The following is an 18283-nucleotide window of genomic DNA, read 5'->3' on the forward strand; positions in this document are numbered from 1 at the left end:
TGTGACAAAAATATCCTCGCTCCTCATGATCCACGAGACAATGGCGGTCTTGTTGCTCGACCAGTTGGGCGGAGGAAAACAAACCTCTCTCCCATGCTGCACAACCTGAGAAACCTTGGGTCTAAACGTGTCGTCAGACCAGGTTTCACAGCGCCGGGGGCCGCGGGATCGCTTTAAAGGGATTACCGATTATTGCGACAGATTACGACGCCTCTTTAGAGTGGCCCGGGAACACGTTAGGAGTTAAAACACCGGGATCACTTAGCGATAATCCACCATCTCTTCCTTGATCAGGACGATTCAGTTGGATCTAGGGACCTCTGGGAAGGGACAGCGAGATGCTTCCGAGCTCAGGTTACACTGGTCAGCCACTTCACTTGAAACACCGTGGAGGCCCCAGCTAATTTACTAGATGGCCTTTCCTTAACGGTGTCGGGGAGCATTTCGAATTCGGGCCTAGCAGTATTGTGTACCGGGGTTGCTGTAAACAAATGGCAACGGTACGGCGATCCAGAAAGACTCGGGGAATCCTTTGACATGGAAAAACGTAATTATTCAAAACCTTGCAAAAAAACTATTTTCCGTAAAAGAAATACCAAATTATGTATTGAGAAAAGTGTTCACAGGCCCACTTGATGACTCATCTAGTGGAACGTCTTAGGTCTTGACTGGAGGCCCCCTGCCAGGACTGAAGTATGCCTTTTTGGCCCCTAGCGGTCTAATGTAGGATATCTTCCTTTGTATCCCTGCATGCGAGTGTGGGTTTGCCTATGGAGTCAGTGGCTTTACCAAGAGCTACACCTTAACATCCAGCAGCAGAGCCAGCCAGCCATTACCACAGAAACCCCAACTATTCCTTCACTGCAACTCGCATTTTTGCTGTGTTTTCTCGCGACAAAGGGTTTCACGTTCTACTACCGTTTAAAAAGATCCCCTTGTTCAAAAAAGTAGAAATGAACATGAATAAATATCAACCATGAAAATACAAAAAGGATTCTTTGACACAATCCCGAAAAACAAAGCGGGGTGATGAAGTAAAAAGTGGAAACAGGAATCCTTCACCCACCACAACGTCAGCGAGGAAACTGGCGGCTTTTCAGACGCGTAGGAGCCAGTGTTTCAGGCGAGGAGCCATGACGCACTGCAGTGGCTCCTGCCTGTCTGTAAACCCCCATCTTTAACACAAAACCAAATACAAACTCCAATTAAAGGTTTTTATTCACTTTAATTCGTAAGCCCCTTCCTGACCACCGCTACATCTGGGTGGAGCCTTTTCAACTATTTGACAAAAAGCAAAACTCAGTCACGTATCGATATCCACAAGATGTTAAGCATTTTTATTTGTTAGTGTATGTGTGTGAGTGCATGTCTGGTTAAGTGAAGGGGCTGGAATGTGAGGAGGGGAGTGTGTCAAGTATGTGCGTGTACGTGCATAAGCACAGTGATTAGAACAACATGGGAATAAGTGCGTCTGCATAAGTAAGTGGATTCCGCACAAAGCACGTGTAACAAAAGCAAAAAATGCAATTATATGTCGAGTGTGTGTAGGCTGTGAGAGTAGACACACACACACACACGGAGGAGATAACATCTAACCTGACACCATGTTAACTGCCACAACATACAGAATCAATCAGCGACACTGTAACCCCACACTCAGCTCCTCTTCAGCCGTCGCATTCTGGACGTCCTGGCCACATTCTCTCTCCCCTGCTGCCCCCGGAGCGGGAATCTGGAACTAATAGCCGTGCCCGGGGACGGGGGCCTGACAGACGGGCCCCTCAGACTTGCGGCCGGCCTGTTTTGGTCTGCCTGCTCCGCGGTGCCGTTGCTGGTGACGGGGAGCCCGGAGGCCGGTTTCCCTGGAGTAAGCAGCTCCGCTTCCCCTGTGGTTTCTTCGGGGCCCGGGGAAGCCGTAGACGCTGCCTTGGCTCTCACCGCGGGAGGGGGGGGTGACGGCGGCGGGGGGCACGGAAGAGGAGGAGGAGGAGGAGGGAGATGGTCACGACCTGAGGCCTGGGAGGAGCCGGCGATGGCGGGCTGCGGGGGCGGAGACGCACCTGGAGAGGCTCCGAGGCACGTCCTCTTGGCGCTGGGCGTGAGGGGCTCCCCGGTGACGCTGCCGGCCTTGGCTCGTTTGCCGCCTCGGGTCTTCTGCGCCAGCTGGGAGGAGGAGGAGGAGGCGGTGGCGTCGTGGGGTCTGGCCCGGGGCTCCTTCTCAGAGGGAGCGTTCCTCCTCTTCCTGCTCCTCCTCTCCTCCACCACCTGGACCTGGGGGTCCACTGGGGAGGTAAGGCGGGTCTGCTGCTCAGGGACGGAGATCTCTGCAGGACTGGATACCTTCTCCGGAGGGACGGATTCAGGCTCAGGGTGCTCGACAAGCCTAGGGTGCTGTCCAGGGCCAGTGTGCTCTACCACCTTAGGTTGCTGTCCAGGGCCAGTGTGCTCTACCACCTTAGGGTGCTGTCCAGGGCCAGTGTGCTCGACCACCTTAGGGTGCTGTCCAGGGCCAGTGTGCTCTACCACCTTAGGGTGCTGTCCAGGGCCAGTGTGCTCTACCACCTTAGGGTGCTGTCCGGGGCCCTCCACCACCCCAGGATTCCCGACAACCTCGGAGTGCTGTCCAGGGTGCTCTGCCACCCCAGGATGACCTCCCACAGCAGGGTGCTGTCCCCGCCCTCGGTTCCTGCCCACCTCAGGGTGCTGTCCCACCCCTGGGTTCCTGCCCACCTCAGGGTGCTGCCCAAGGCCCCCTCCCACCTCAGGGTGGCCTCCCTCCACAGGGTGCTCTACCACTCCCAGAGGCTTTCCAGGGCCAGGGTCCTCCATCACCCCAGGGTGCCCCCCAGCCCAGGGCTTCACACCCTGGCCCTCAGCGGTGTCTCCTGTGTGAGCCGCCCCCCAGCTCCCCGCGCCACGGATCTCTGTTCTGACACCAACGTGTCTGGCCCTGAAAGAGAAACACGACAACACCAATCAGAGGAGCTTGAGGAAGGACCTACTGGTCTGTGAACCGCTGCACGTGCTTCCACTCGGGCCGGTGGGGTTGGGGTTGGGGGTGGGGGTGTGGTTCGGGTTCGGGTTGGGGGGGGGGCGGGGTTCTGCATTAGATCATTGCTCACATCTTTTGAAGTGCGCTCCTCTTTGTTTTCACGGAGCTGTTGAGGGGCTCTTGGGTTCCTCCCACTCTGGAAAAATACTCTGAGCGGCTTTGTTCGCCCCGTTCGCTCTGGAGAGGACGAGCACAGAATCAGTGTCAACAAAAAAATATTATTCCTGGCGGCCGCCGAGAAAAGGTCTTGGCGCTGCCTCGGCCTTGTGTCATCGTCTTGGCTGCGCGGCCCAGAGTGCCACATTACTTGTAATACGACTTAATCTCTGAGAGAGAAGAAATATAACCGGCAAGATGATAACAATTATGGAATAACAAAGTACGACTGAGAGCCAGGGAACAGCTGGCTCCCAGCCCGCTCCCTTTTTCAATGACCGGCTACAGCATAGCAGCTCCTGGCCCCCGAGACAGCGTCGCGAACCGAGCTGGGTTACATGAACCGAGGCGCGCAGTTTAACCGCTGTACCGAGGCTACGATGAGTTACACTGAAATGCTGGAGTTCCATCCTGTCTCCAGAGTCACGCAGCGACACCCCGCCTCTGGCAAACAGAGGACGGATCCTCTGCATGACTGACGTCGCTCTAGAATACCACTTCAAAGCTTCACAAGGGAACCAATCTCCGGGCCGTCCAGGCTAGGCTCTCTGCCTCAACAGTCTCTGCTCTGACAGTCTGCGAGTGATGTTGGCTCTCGGGGGCAAACGGTTGCTGTTGACAAGTGAAAGCGAAGATTAAAGAAAACGCAACGACACGTAGTCAATGCAGGGGAAAGGACGCATAGTGACTCCATAATAACCACACAAATGTAAAGGAGAGTAGACTGGTGGCCTTTAATCTAGTATTCACTCTACAGGCGTGTGTGTGTGTGTGTGTGTGTGTGTGTGTGTGTGTGTGTGTGTGTGTGTGTGTGTGTGTGTGTAAACAGTGTTTGTAACCCTGGTCACTGTCATGGAAGAAAAAGTGTTTTAGGTTAACTTTCCCAGTTAAAAGAGGCTAAAAGTTCACTAGACACACATACTTTGAAGTCCCGTTAATATTGGGCTGGCCGACCTCTGGAGCAGAACAAGGGGAGATTGGATCCCACCAATGTGTGCCTTCAACAGGCCACTAATAAAAGGTTAATCATGTCTCCTTCACTTGGCTGAACCCAAACAGACCAGGGCCTGAACACAGGGGAAGGCCTGCGTTTGTGTGTCTCTGTGTGTGCACGTGCGCGTGATTGTGCATGTGTGTGTGTGTGTGTGTTAAGTAAAGAAAATGCAAATAAGCAGCTTTAAAAGACGATTAGGACTATAATGACTGAACTTAATGAGCACAAGCTAGCTTGACAAATCAATATAATCCAGTAGCTAAACACTGTGGGAATAGGCTGTTGCGGCTGCTATTTCTGTACTCCACTGGTAACACATTATCGTGTATTTATCCATTCCTACTCAACCGTCCAAACAGACTGGTTGTATAACAAACAATATGACTGGTAAACTTTACAAACGTCCAGATCCTGTTACCAGTGCGGCCAGGCCAGTTAGTCCCATGTGATGCTGATTAGGCAAAATAATATATCCTTTCGAATTATTTATGACGATACATCAGCACGTTTACAAGGAGCCTGAAGGAAGCGAGTGACCCCCGCTCAAAGGCCAAGTTGGGTTACTGTGGCTTGGCAATGGGTGTGTGAACCCCGGGCCAGTACATCAACATGATCTGCAGAACGGAGGACTGGGCGGAGAGAGAGAACGAGAACGAGAGAGGGAGAGAGAGAGAGAGGGTGAACGAGAGAGAGAAAGAGCGAGAGAGAGAGAGCGAGAGGGAGAGAGGGAGAGAATGAGAACGAGAGGGAGAGAATGAGAACAAGATATATAGAGAAAGAGAAACAACGAGAGAACGAGAAAGAGAGAGAGAGGGAGAGCGAGAGAGGCTGAACAAGAGAGAGAGAGAGAGAGGGAGAGAGAGGGTGAACGAGAGAGAGAGAGAGAGCGAACGAGAACAAGATATATAGAGAGAAAGAACAAGAGAGAGAGAGTGAACCAGAGAGAGAGGGTGAACGAGAGAGAGAATGAGAGAGAGAGAAGGAGAAGAAAATATATAGAGAGAGAGAACGAGAGAGAGAACGAGAGAGAGAGGACGAGAGAGAGAATGAGAAAGAGAGAGAACGAGAGAGCGAGGGCGAGAGGGAGAACAGGAGAACGAGAAAGAGAGGGCGGGGGGGATTCAGCGTGCCCACAAACACAAGAATCCTTAACACAGGAAGTGTTCCACAGCCTCTCCTTTGTGTGGCAATGGAATCAATGTCAAGAGTGTGGGCTGAATGATCTGTCTCAACTCTGCCTCTTTCCTTCCCCTTTCCCTAGCTCCCTCTCTCTCCCATGTGAGACACACTCTCACACACACACACACACACACACACACACACACACACACACACACACACACACACACACACACACACACACACACACACACACACACACACACCAAAACACCAATTCGGAAAACCTTTGTGGGTACAACCATTAGCATGGTAATGGCCTGTATGTTTGTGGATATGAACTTCAAAGGACAACCCGACAGCAGAAAAACATTAGGTTGCACTAACAGTTCCTGGCCGGTTCCTGTGCGTATTTCATCCCAACACTGAGATGAGGAGAGGAGAGGAGAGCAGAGGGAAAACAACAATGCATCTGTTTATTTTCCTTCTGCTCCACAACAAAGAGAGAGAAGGAGAGCGAGAGAGAGAGGTACATAGACAGATAAAGAGACAGGGACAGACAGAGCGAGAGAGGAAAGAGACAGAGAGAGAGAGAAGAGAGAGACACAGTCTGACAGAGCGAGAGAGGAAAGAGACAGAGAGAGAAGAGAGAGACACAGTCTGACAGAGCGAGAGGGACATAAAGAGCCCGAGAGAGAGAGGAAAGAGAGGAAGAGAGAAGAGAGAGACACACAGAAAGAGAGAGAACATAGAGACAGAGAAAGATCATCTATGAAGCGGTTGTGGGAACTGGCCGGCAGGTAAAGTGTGGGAACTGAGGTGGCCCCCGAGTGGTGCGGTGCAGTGGTGGCCTGTGGTGGTGTCGCCATGGCGATGGTGAATAAGAGGGGGCGGAGCCAAGGGGCTGGTGGTGAACACAAACCCCGAGCCACCGCCACAACCGCGTCTCCTTCGGCAACCACTCTTTAACCTCTCTCTCTCTCTCTCTCTCTCTCTCTCTCTCTCTCTCCCTCTCTCTCTCTCTCTCTCCCCCCCTCTCCCTCTCCCTCTCTCGCCCCCCCCACCCCCACCCCAGACCCGGCCACCGCCATCCAGTCTACTCGCCCCCACACGGTGGCTGCGAAACAGCTCTCGTGATGCAACACGTGCAGCAGTCTACCCATGCCCTCCTCCTCCCCTCGTATGCAGACAACACCCGCGCCGGCACACGGGAGACACCACGGCGAGCACATCTGGACGTCGAATCATAAGGATAACGCTGGAAAATAAGGGGTGGGGTGGGGTGGGGTGGGAATATATGATTTTTTTACGAGACGCCGTTATCCAAATGTCACGGCCCGCATTTCATTCCGTCTCTGCGTGACCTGCGTGAGGCCGACGTCTGACAGATAGCAGATTGCTTCGAGGTGATTCATAGACTCCTCTCATACATCCTGAGATAAAGGGGTCGGTAAAAACTGATCTGCAGATCATATCGGGTTATCTTTGTTTTTTAATGCTGCTGCTCTTGAACGTAATAGGGCTATTCTGGCCTAATAGACCTTGACAGTGCGGCACGGCTAAGGAAAGCTCTTGGCGTTCCTGGTTTTGGCTTTGGATACTTAACCTCTTCTCAGGATCTGAACAGTATGTGTTTAAGTGTGGGCATATATTTGAGATAAGTAGTCTCCATGTCTACTCCTATATCCACTAGAATTATCCAACGTGTTGGACTCAAACGTAATGGTCGTCGCTGTCTGCTAGGGGCATGTTGGCCCCCGGCCTGGTTAGTTGGTTTACATGTCTGGCGAGGGCTCAAGCCACATTCGGACGATAATATTAGTTTCTCTGGGGGAGCTGTGGTCGATTGTATACAAGTGATGGAGCGGTTATTGGTAGCTGGTGGTCTCACAGGATCAGACTGCTTCCCCGATCCCATCCCTGCCCCCCGTCCCGAAGGAAATAAAATGGGGTGTATAATATATATTTTTATTGTCACTCTACCATGGGCGCCCTAAAATGGTGCAACTGGGTATTTGTCTATTAATGGTGCGCTATATTGGTTTGCTTTGGAAGGCATTGCAGGAGTTAATATACACTTTTACTATGATAGTGTGTGTGATAAAAGAGAAACCCTGGAAAACTTCCAGGTTCGTTCCATGAAGAAAAAAGCTGTGGAGACACTTAACTTTTACCACAGAGGCGATATGAACACGTGTTCTTCTATACAACTCCCTCCTGCACACAAACACACACAGTCTGAATAGGGCTTTAAATGTTCCTTGATTGCATGAAGCTAAATCCACAAGAAGCCATCCTAACTACCATCAGGACATTGATGGATTTTCACGTTTTGTAAAGAGACGATTAATTACTTAATTCCTATATTTGGGTTCTTGAGTTATTAAACCTAAGCTGAAGCACAATAGATACACACACGTTTAGCCATTTCACTGTCGGCACTTGCCCTCGTAAAAGCAGGGCAAAAACGCAAATATCTCTCCACTCCACACACGCCCACAGAAGAAACGAGCGCTATTTGTCTAAGCTCACCGCATCGCCCATGCAACAAAGCCCACAGACATGTAGGGGCGCACACTGCTATCAAGAGGAGGAGTGTTGTTATCCCTCACAATGAGAAAGTCCTGGCCCCGCCCTGGCTCCATCTATAAGCGCTGAGACCGGCCAGCCCTGTAACTCTGCCCCCCCATGCTAAGTACAGCCGCAAGGGTGTCAGGTATTAGAGTATAGAGTGAGTCTGAAGTACTGTATATGACTATCCATCACATTCTTCAATCTAGACACACACCAGACAGGGAATCTGTTTTTATTCGCACGGTAATTCGCAAAGTAACCCAACACAACTATGTCTGGTGGCGGTGCCCGGCTTATTAGAATCCCTTTGTGACTGATCGGCTCATATCGGTGGATTCCAGTGTGTTTGCTGCTCGCGGTTGCAGTTGAATTGCGCTGTAGGGTTTCTCCCTAACGCCGCAAAAACTGCACCGGGGTGGACGAGAGAAACAAGTAAAGTTTGTCCTTTCTCCGGGGCCATTTTGAGTGAGCTGTTGCCGTGCTGTGGTAAAACTGTTGTAGCAGCAGAGGCATCGCTGAGGTCATGAGCAAAAACAGAGTGTTCCAGGTGCCAAAGGGGGAGAGGGAAGTCAGGGTTGCTGCAAGGGAAGGGGGGACAGAATCACATCTGCTCTGCCTTTGATCAAGCCTTCTTCAGCCCAGCAGGGCCCTCACCTTGGCTGCCCGCTCTACGCCCTACTACAAAACAACAGCCACAGTCTTTTCCCAGCCTCCCCCCCCCCCCCCAACCCCACCCCCTTCTCCTCTTGTGCTGACTCACGAAAGAGGCGGGGGCATCTCTTTATAAGTCCTTCACACGCTTTAAATGTCAATTGAAATACAAATAGGCTACATCGGGCGCACGGTCAGAAAGAGCTGCCTTTTGCTTTTGATTAGCCGGTTCCCACAGCATCATGCAAACGCTCCAACTATGAAGATTTGCCTTTCAAAAGGCAGAGTTTTACTGTCAATCCACGACATCCGCAGGCTTGAAGCAGGGCTCAGGATGTCACTAAACTGCGTGCACACAATGCGAGAGCTGTTGGGCACGTCGGATAAAGAGCAGCATGAAGCTGACTCTCACTGGACTGGGCAAGAGCAGAACCATGATGTCACCCTGGTTCCCTCACAACGTAACCCCCTGACCTTATGAAAAGTGCTAATTTGGTGAGGCTACGTTTCCACTGTGGTCGATGGATTTTGTTCAACAAATTACACACAGACCAAAAAAGTTAGAAAACAAGAATTTTCTTTGGTCTGGGAGCTGGGCAAGGAGCAGCAACGGGCTCGCAATGTCAACAGTCGTGGACTCAAAAGACCCCCTCTTAGACCGTTGATTACTTCTGACATACATCTTCGACAGACTCATTATCTGATATTAGCCCACTGACAAACAGTTGCGATTCACTCCGTCTTTTTGTTTTGTTCGTTCATGAAGTTCAGCTTTCGAACTTTCCTGGCACCGAGCAAAATCGCACACAAAATACCAAATCTGACAAATGAGTGGAGGAAGTAAACAAATAATTATTCCTGTCATCTGAAATACTTTGAGTCTTGCCGTCTGGTATCTTTCCTCTGCCGACCGCAGCAGTGTGGAGGCTGGGCTGGCTACAGCCCTGCCACAGCACTCCCACCCCTTCCAAATCCCTCGGCTCGCGCTGAGCGAGCCCCGAGAACCACATCCTGAGAGGAGGAACGCAATCGACAGCGGTGCCTCCTTGAACTGGAAAACTCAGTTACACCATCTGAACTCTTCATTGACGACTGCGCCGCTCCGCTCAGAATATTACAATCGATGCTTTCATTGGACGCCAAATGGTGGATGGAGACTGCGGAGGACTTTCAAAGGGAAACAATAGCAAAAAGCCTCCATAGAAAAACAGGGCCACTGATCACGGGATGTGATGTCTGCCCTTGATCTCGGTGCCAAGGTGAGAGGCTCCACCATACTTTCCCAGAATACTCCTGGGAGGGAGTGGGTTTAGCACTGGTCAACAGATACTTGCCCTTCACATGAATGGAGAGGGGGGAAAAAAAAACAAGAGAGCTGCAGTCTAAAGACCCATGACTTGGACATTAGTGCAACATGATATACACATTAAGAAGGGGAAAACACCCAGCGCCCCTCCACCTGAATCCAATCAATCATGGCGCATGATGCCGGACTGCAGACAATCATATCAACAGCCCAGACAAGAATGTACACGTACACAGGAAGAACTGTTTGTAGGACTGAAGTAACACCGTAAACACTTTTCCTAACAAGCTTTATTCGATTTTTAACCACATTAGAAGTGATCCATAAACAAATACATGGTTGGATAATTAGATGTATACTTCAATCGATTAGATGTCTGAATTAAAGTCGTAATGCGTTACATTTCAACTCGCTCGTAGCTTACATTCAATGCTGATTGATTCAGTTATTCCCATAATGTTATCATTAAAATCCCATCTTATAACTGATATATTGTACAAATAACAGAATGCTGACCAGCCCGGACCGCTGTCTTTGTTTGCAGGAATGGAGCTCCGGACACTCCCTAGCCCCTCCCACTCACGCCCCCCCCCCCCCCCCAGCTGGCCGTGCTACGCTAGTTAGCGTCACACGGCTGCACGGCCAGAGGTTTTATTTTTTTTTATCAGCAAGTCTCCTGCATACTCTCTGGCCGGCGCTCAACCTTATAAATCTTACGCAACCTAAACCGAGCTAACAGACCCAGTCTGACGAATCTCTGCAGATGATTTTCTTGTTATTAAATTCTAAGCAGGTCCTCCCCCTTCCCCGCTTCCAGAATGGAAACAAATGAAATCGCATTTATTTCACGTTGTTACTTTTTATTGCTTCCATTTTTCACGCCACACGAGCGAAAAAATACATCTTTGTGAGACGATCGAAAATGTAACCCCCCCCACACCCCCCACCCCCTCCTCCGTTTGCAGGCAGTCTGAACACAGCCTCTGACTGCACTGCTGGGCTGACAAGGCAGAATGTTCCCCCCTTCCAGCGTGCAAGCCGCGTATCTCCTGGCGAACACAGGGGCAGCAGTGGGAGGCATTCTTAAAGGGAAAATAACTTGCACATTTGATGTAATTTTAGATACGTCTGCCTGTTAAAGCCGTCCACTGTTCCCGCTAGGCACCGGGGGAGCCAATGCCTCTGTTGTCTTTAGAGACAAAAGGGGTTTCCGCCTTACCATGTGGAAACTATTCCGGGATGTTCTCCAAATAAAGAAATCATTTGTTTTGTTTGTTTGTTTTTCCTGTGCATGTGGACGGCATTACTGGAACCAAAACACGACATCGAAACGCATTTTCCATTTCCGTAAAAGAAGAGCAAAAAATACAATATATGCACAAACCTGAACTGGGCAAACCTTGGGCTTAGGATCTCAAATGATCAAGTTCCACGCTGGCTGGGACGGAGTTTATTACTGTGTAAGCAGATCTCCTGAGATAACACCCGAAGCTTATTTTGCTGACGAGAAGACGTCCTTGTCCTCGAATGTAACGTTGTGCAACCATCCTTGAATCCGTGGTTTATTGTCTTTCACTGGTTCACACATCAAACAAAGATAACAACTCCTCCGTAGGAGCGCTTGGTGCCCTCTAACGACCCACTTGATATTAATTTGCTTTACTTATTAAACCCCAGGGACCGCGCTCCCATGGCGGCGACAGCAGCGACACATAGACTCTCGGGGGGGGGGCCCTGGCTAATCCCTGGCTCTTCCAGCGACACCTTGGCTTCAGAGCCTCTTCCCCCTGCTTTTCCCCATGGCTGGGTTCAGGGGGCTTAGCCGCGTCACGCCCAGCGGGATGGGAGACCACCGTGTGTAAACAGGTCTAGCGTATATAACGTCGGCGAGGGGGGGGGGGGGGGGGGGGGAGGCGCGGAGACGGGGTAGAGGGGTGGCGGCGGTGGGGTTTTCGTACAACTTGGCGCGCGGCGTCTCCGTAATAACACACAGAAACCGTGCGGCCGGGAGTGTTTTGGGTCGTTTTTTCTTTTTTTCTTCCTCTCCCTCTCTCTCTTTACCAGGCGACTAAAAGAGGAAACGGCGGAGTATAAACAGCACTCACCGCCGCCTGGTTCGGGTTACCGGGCCGCGCCGAGGCATCCTCCGGACGGCTCACACACACCACGCCGCGCTCAGGAAACACACGCAGCTCTGCGGGCCGGGGAGGAGACACAAGACAGAGAGCAAAGCAGGGCTGGTTAATAAGTGCGGGCTCAGACTCCAGGGGGGGGGGGGGGGGTCCGACTTAAGACGGGCGGGGGCGGGGGGGGTGGATAGTTTTGCGGTGGAGGTTAGTGAGGCCATCGAACGAGCTCCAAGTCTTTACTAGACCTCAGACCGAGGAGAAGATGACAGCTTACAGACCGTTGGCGGCCTTTATGAGCCACGTGAACGGCGTGAATTATTACGACGTTTTTGACGTTCGACAAAATCGGCCTCACAGGAAGCGATTCCGATGTTTTATCTGCTCCGGGGGTAAGACCGTAGAAGCACTAGGAACTATTTTTATTTTTGTATCGTTCACGTCGGCAGCTTGATAATCTATTAGCAGGACGTAGTAAATCCTTTTTCAGATGAACTAGTCCATATAATAAAAACATAACTTAACTACCCGATGACTGACAAGATTTGTGACATCGAGAATCGGAACGGCTAATAACATCGTGTGTGGTCCCAAGCGTTTCTCTCTAAATATTTGGTTGCCCCAGTGTTGTTGTTACGTTGACACATAAACATTTACTAGCGTGAAACACCAGAGCCAAAAAGTTTTTTTTTTTTTAGTGTTTTGTCTAAGTCGAATTACAAATGGAACATCTTTTATTTACAGTAGTTGAGCGTGTGTCACTTAACGCGAGGGGGACCTGCTCACTGAGGTCAAGACCGCAGCTTGCAGCAGGTCCAAGTGCTACTTGAACATCAACATCTCGTGAGAGCAGGAATTAAATCCACCGACAGGAAGGGGATCACCTTGGGCTCTGGAATAAGTTGGCCTAGGGTCAGTGGCTGTAGACAGACCGGAGAGATGGATTCTTACTGCCCTCTGAAGACCATGGGCCCGTCACGCCCCCCCCCCCTTACCGAATCCCTATGCTGGAGAATCACTTAATGGTTGTCTGCTCGCTTCGCAACACCTGAGCAGGTAAGAACAGGACGTGGAAATGACAAGGGGGAAGGGAGGTAAATATTCTGACCGCTGCGAGCCCAGGCAGCACTTTCTTCACTTTCGCGTGAGATGTGGCCTAGTGGGAGCCCGGAGAGAAGGCCCATTAAACAGACGTATTGAAGGTAAAAAAAAAAGGTCTAGCATACCTCCATAGCGATCTTTTACAAGACATCTGAGGTTGTAATGTCTCTTCAGAAAATTTGCCACCAGGTTGAAGCTTGTACCTACCAAAACAAAGGGGAAAAAAATGTACTTAAATAACAGGCAAAAAACATTGTTTCTGAATACTTGATCCCTTTCTGCCGGCTTTTTTATATGAATGTTTGGAATGCTGATGTTTGATAATCCGTTCCATTGCATGAGGGTGCAGTGAGAGAGAGTGGCCACTACTCTGATGCTGCTATTCAAATCGATACGAGGCCCATGCAAAACAGGTGGACAAAGCAGATGGATAAAGGAGGCCAACGATGGGATGGGCCAACGCAAATATGATCGCTCCTGTGTGAGACTCTGCTGGGAATGAGTTTCACCACTGGTTTCACTACTGGTTCACCGCGACCTCCGCTGATGGGGGACCGCATGGCTGGATGGAACCAGGAGCACACACTTCCAGTTCAAACTGAACAGCGGAGGAGAGTAGCAAAACCTTGTGCTTTTCCATTTTATTTGCATTGCTTTATTGGTACTTTCCTAAAATAACTCATGGTCAATGTGTTGTTGTTTTTATATCATGAGAAGGACTTATTTGGTGGTTTGAATGGTGCCAGTTTGATGCCAAGTTGAATTATTGGCATCAAACTTCGACTTACCACTCAAAAGGCTTTAACCAGCTTTGGAACCACAAGGAAAGCCTTGTGTTCACCTTTGCTGTTCGCTCGCAGAGTATCAGTAAACGGCGATGCTTTTTCTGTGTTTTCATGTTTATACCGCAAAAACAGCATAAAGTCTAAATACTATTCCTTCTGCCGGCCGACGACACAGAGAAGTGATGTAAAACGTGCAGTAGGTGGCATCTATTATAAACTGCAACTGATTACACAGATTATATTAGATATCTACAACATTTGTTTAAAACTCTTCCCAGTACCAAAACAGGAGCCTCAATCTGTTTATGTGGCCTGGCCCTTTAATAATGCACGACATCAACAGTGCTGTCCTCATTCTGGGGTTTGACTGTTGATGTGCAAGGAGCCCAATAATTAGCATTAGGATTAGCATTAGCATTAGCGAGAGTCGGTCCGGCTCTGCGTTCAGCTGGATGCCCGGCCAGGCCGTAAGCGCAACTTTGTCATTATGTGCGGAATGTGCGATGCGCCGGCCAAAGACGAAGGCCTGTTGCCTAATCTGGTAGGAATTTGTTGACCGAAAGCGGGGGCCCAGCGAACACACGCAACACAGTTGTTGCTAATAAACAACACAACTGTCCCGGGGGGGAAACAAGTCTGAAAGAGGGGCTGCTGCTGCCCTATGGGTGTGCCCTGCTACGGACGGTTCGAGGGGCAATCAGTGTCCACCTCTGCGGCGGTTCACATCAAGCAGAAGACCTGGAGTCGCGGAGGGTTGGAACCCATGGACCTGGCTATCATCTAGACTCAGCCATCAGCTTCTGGAAACTAATTTATATCCATGGGGCAGATTTTAAAACCACTGATAATGGACGTTTAGCCCCTAAATAAATCCCACGATAATGATCACATACCAAGATGGGGTGGCTTAGGAAGGGTGGACAAGATGTGTTGAATATAATATGTTTAGTAGACAGGACGTGGTTTCATACTGGTCAATTTGGCGTATGTCAATGCCCTCCCTCCCTCCCTCCCTTTCACTGTTGGCTAGAGAATTCCCTGTTCAATTGTAGCATCTAATTATCATCTTCGAAGAGGCAGCCATTTTGGGGGGAACAGTAGGTAATGACATGGTATTAGAGAAAACGTCTCGCCACAAAACTGTCACAGGTGGACAGAAAGCCCACTGGCTAATGATTGATGGCACCGCCTCCGTCTCTTCCCCTTGGCATGTGGACTGGGCTGCATGGTCAACATCTAAGTGGATGGAATAAACAGTAGCTGCATGCTATTAGATATACAACTTTTGTTTGACTTTATCAGCAAAAGTGAGATCATAAGGCTATGCCGTTGTATCCTATTGTGCATTATGCAGGAAAAAAAAGAAGAAGAAATAGCACATCCTTTCTGATATGTTGAATATGGTGAATAAAAGAAGCAATATCTATTGACATGATCAATCGATTTTATCTTGGCATCACTTCTTGTTTACCATCATCCCTCCACATTACCTTCCACCTTAATCCCCAGTGCAAGTCTAGACACCTGGTAAACCGAGGACAAAAATAACTGAAAAGGAAAATGCCAATACACCCTAATATTTCATAGATAATACACTGCAGCTATTATCAGTGTGACAGGCTGCTGGACTTGCCGGTCTGGCTGCTGCTGAAGAATGTATTACCCTCCAGGGTGAATCTTTGAAGATTCACCCTGGATTTGCCCTCAGGCAAAACGCCTACGGCTTATTCCTACACTTGTTGCCTAGTAATGGTTTGTTAACTTGCAAAGCTACAAAGTCTATAATAATGGGCCTAATCGGTAATCAATCGGCGCTGTTGGTAAAGAGGTGGGTTTCGTTTTTTTTTCTGGCTGCTGCTCCTCTGCTTTGAAGACGGATCGTTTTACAGGAGTGGGCATTCTGTGTGAGAAACTCGCATACAGGTTGAAATGTATTCTATTATTGTACAGAGTGCATAACTAAAGCATTGCAAATGCAGGGACTTCAAAAGGCCTCCTGTGGTGCGACCTTATAATAGAGCCATGGTTCCCTGGAAACACTTCTTTATGGTTCCAAATGCGCTTTGATCAGCGGAACCAAATATGGACATCCTGTTCGAGGATAAGCTGTAACTGGTTCGGGTTTTTTAAGTGTAGGAGAGGACTTCCTCTATAGAAAGGTCCACAGTGCTATCATGGGCCGCGGTGGAGATGGTTGTAGGTGCATTCTCGGTGGGGCCCCTTAGGCTAGGGGTCTCCCAGCAACAGGTGGGTCGTGTGGCAGCTCAGAATGATATACAGGACATGTTTCGTGGCTGGTTTTCTATAGGCAGCCTTGGTGTTTCAATGAGACTAACAAGTTGGAAAGTGCGAGTTTACCACTGTGTTTTAGTTCAGGGCACTGTTACATTGTTTTGGATTAAGTCTAATAATGCCAAATGTGATTCTGTACATATGTAAAAAAATATATATATATTATTTCTTATCCTTTGCTTCCCAACACACTAATGGCTGGCAAATATGGGCCTTTGACCTCATATGGTAGCTCCACTCTTCCAGCTGTGTTTTAACAAAGAAAGGTCCATCCCCTGCAGTTTTGTCAATTTTCAGGACAAGAGAGAGGGCCGGATAGAAGACTTCTGACTGGTTCTGATTCAGACCCTTACTGCTTTTAAACGGCCCAATCTGAAACAGTATGCTTTAATTATCTCCGGTCTGGTGGCATTTACACAACACCGTGGATCAAGCCATTTATTACGCAAGGATGTCGACAAACAAACCATGCATTACTATAAATACAGATTGCAGGGCACCTTAATTGTCTGGGACCGTTCCTTTATGAGGAAAGAATCCAACGTTTCTCTTTTAGCAGGACGCCCCCGTGGTCGTCTATTACCGCGCTGGATGCCTACTCAGAGAGGAATGCAGAACTGGAGCTGGGTTCTGTTTTCCCTGCCCATTCTAGGGATCATGGAGCCACCAGGAAACAACCATCTCACTGCCCATGGATGGCTCTCTGTGTTTTTGGAAGAGCTTTGATTCAGCCCATTACACTCTTTTGCCTCATGTCTGTGCTCGACAAGTATTCCAGTTGCCTTTTCCCCTGGTGGGTTGAGCTCGGCCAATTCCCAGGACAAAGTCTGACAGGGACGTCTGGACGCGGACTTGGTTCCCAACTCCATGTCGGCCTGACTCAAGACATCAGCTGTTGCTTCAACTTCATAACGTCCTGTGCAGCGCAGAGTTGCTCTTGGCCAATCGCCCGGGCTTTCTCGTGCTAAGCTTACATTCATGTCTCTCTCTCACAAACAGTTTTGCCGGTGCCTCCCCAGGGAACGGGTGGCCTCTCTCTCTGCGGCCACTCGAACCCACAGTGCAGCGAGAGAGAGACCGCTGCTCTGTGTGGCGAGAGAACCTTGGAAGAGCGGCTCTGATTTCCTGACTTCCTCGAGGGCGGGTGACCCGGCCTCGTCCGCTGATGTGTCAAAACCTGCCGCTGAACAACATTATGACGGATCGAAACGTTCAGTAAACAAGCAATGTCACGCAATGGCCCCGGAGAGGGGTCTCGGAGTGGAGTTTGCGTCAGCCATCGAAAAACACAACCACAAAGACAACTGCGGAACAAGAACAAGATGCAGGCGAGTATGGGGTCGGCTGCCAAGGGTATTTTACTGTACTTGTGCAGTGAGTCGCACACACACACACACACACATACATACACACACTCACACATCCCCACAGCTTTCACCGCTTCCTGGGAAAACAATGAAGGGAAAGAAAAGTCAACAAACCAAAGGCACCCGGAGTAACTAGCACTGTAAGACGGAACAGAGAGGGTCGAGAGGTATTTGAGCCAGGGTCAAAGGTAAGCCCCCATGGTGCAGACTTCATTAACTCCAGTCATATCCTGAGGAGATCATTAAAAACAGCCACAGAGCCAAAAGCCTGGCCCACTTCTTTTTTTCTTCTTCTTGTATTTCCCCCCCCTCCACCACTGCCCACTGCTGCTCTTGTTGTTCAACGCACATGAAAATGCAGTATCTGTGCACGCATACGTAGTCCTTCCCAAAACAACCACCCTATACTGTTCTGAGCACAACACAGTGACAAGGGGGGAGGGGGGACACGGGGGGGGGGGGGGGGGGTCTTGGAAAGCAGCATTCTGGCTGTATATTTGTCAGTGGGCCAGGGGAAGCATCGTATTAATGACACAGGACGACAAGTTGTGAGCCGGGCTGGGCAATATTGTCTGATCAAAAACTCTCCCCTTGTCTCTGACATTGTTGGCTTCTCTAGCGGGGGGACGGGGCAGAGTTACATGAGAGCATGAGGAAGCTGGCCGCATGTACGGGAGAGGAGGTGGAAGTGGTGGTCTGGGGGGGGAGTCGGGGGGGGGGGGGGGTTAAGGGGCTTTCCAGGAAGAACAGCGCTCTCCCC

At 49.9% G+C, this 18283-nt stretch overlaps 1 protein-coding gene across 4 annotated transcripts in view; it reads right to left on the reverse strand.

The window, feature by feature from the left end:
* Nucleotides 1-882: 882 nt before the first annotated feature.
* The window catches only part of slx4ip (SLX4 interacting protein), a 35315-nt gene continuing 17914 nt past the window's right edge, over nucleotides 883-18283 (reverse strand). For 2 of the 4 annotated variants that reach the window (XM_056608957.1, XM_056608958.1), the window contains exons 6-9: nucleotides 13205-13282; nucleotides 11958-12046; nucleotides 3123-3229; nucleotides 1472-2950 (exon numbers count right to left, since the gene is read on the reverse strand). In XM_056608957.1, the coding sequence (XP_056464932.1) occupies nucleotides 1657-2950; nucleotides 3123-3229; nucleotides 11958-12046; nucleotides 13205-13282 (1568 nt within the window). In that variant the 3' untranslated portion in view covers nucleotides 1472-1656. Of the gene's footprint in view, nucleotides 2951-3122; nucleotides 3230-11957; nucleotides 12047-13204; nucleotides 13283-18283 lie in introns of all 4 variants that reach the window. The other 2 variants (XM_056608956.1, XM_056608959.1) reach the window with 2 other exon arrangements.

Source organism: Gadus chalcogrammus, chromosome 15 (assembly GCF_026213295.1).
Source record: "Gadus chalcogrammus isolate NIFS_2021 chromosome 15, NIFS_Gcha_1.0, whole genome shotgun sequence".
In the NCBI taxonomy this organism is placed as follows: domain Eukaryota; kingdom Metazoa; phylum Chordata; class Actinopteri; order Gadiformes; family Gadidae; genus Gadus; species Gadus chalcogrammus.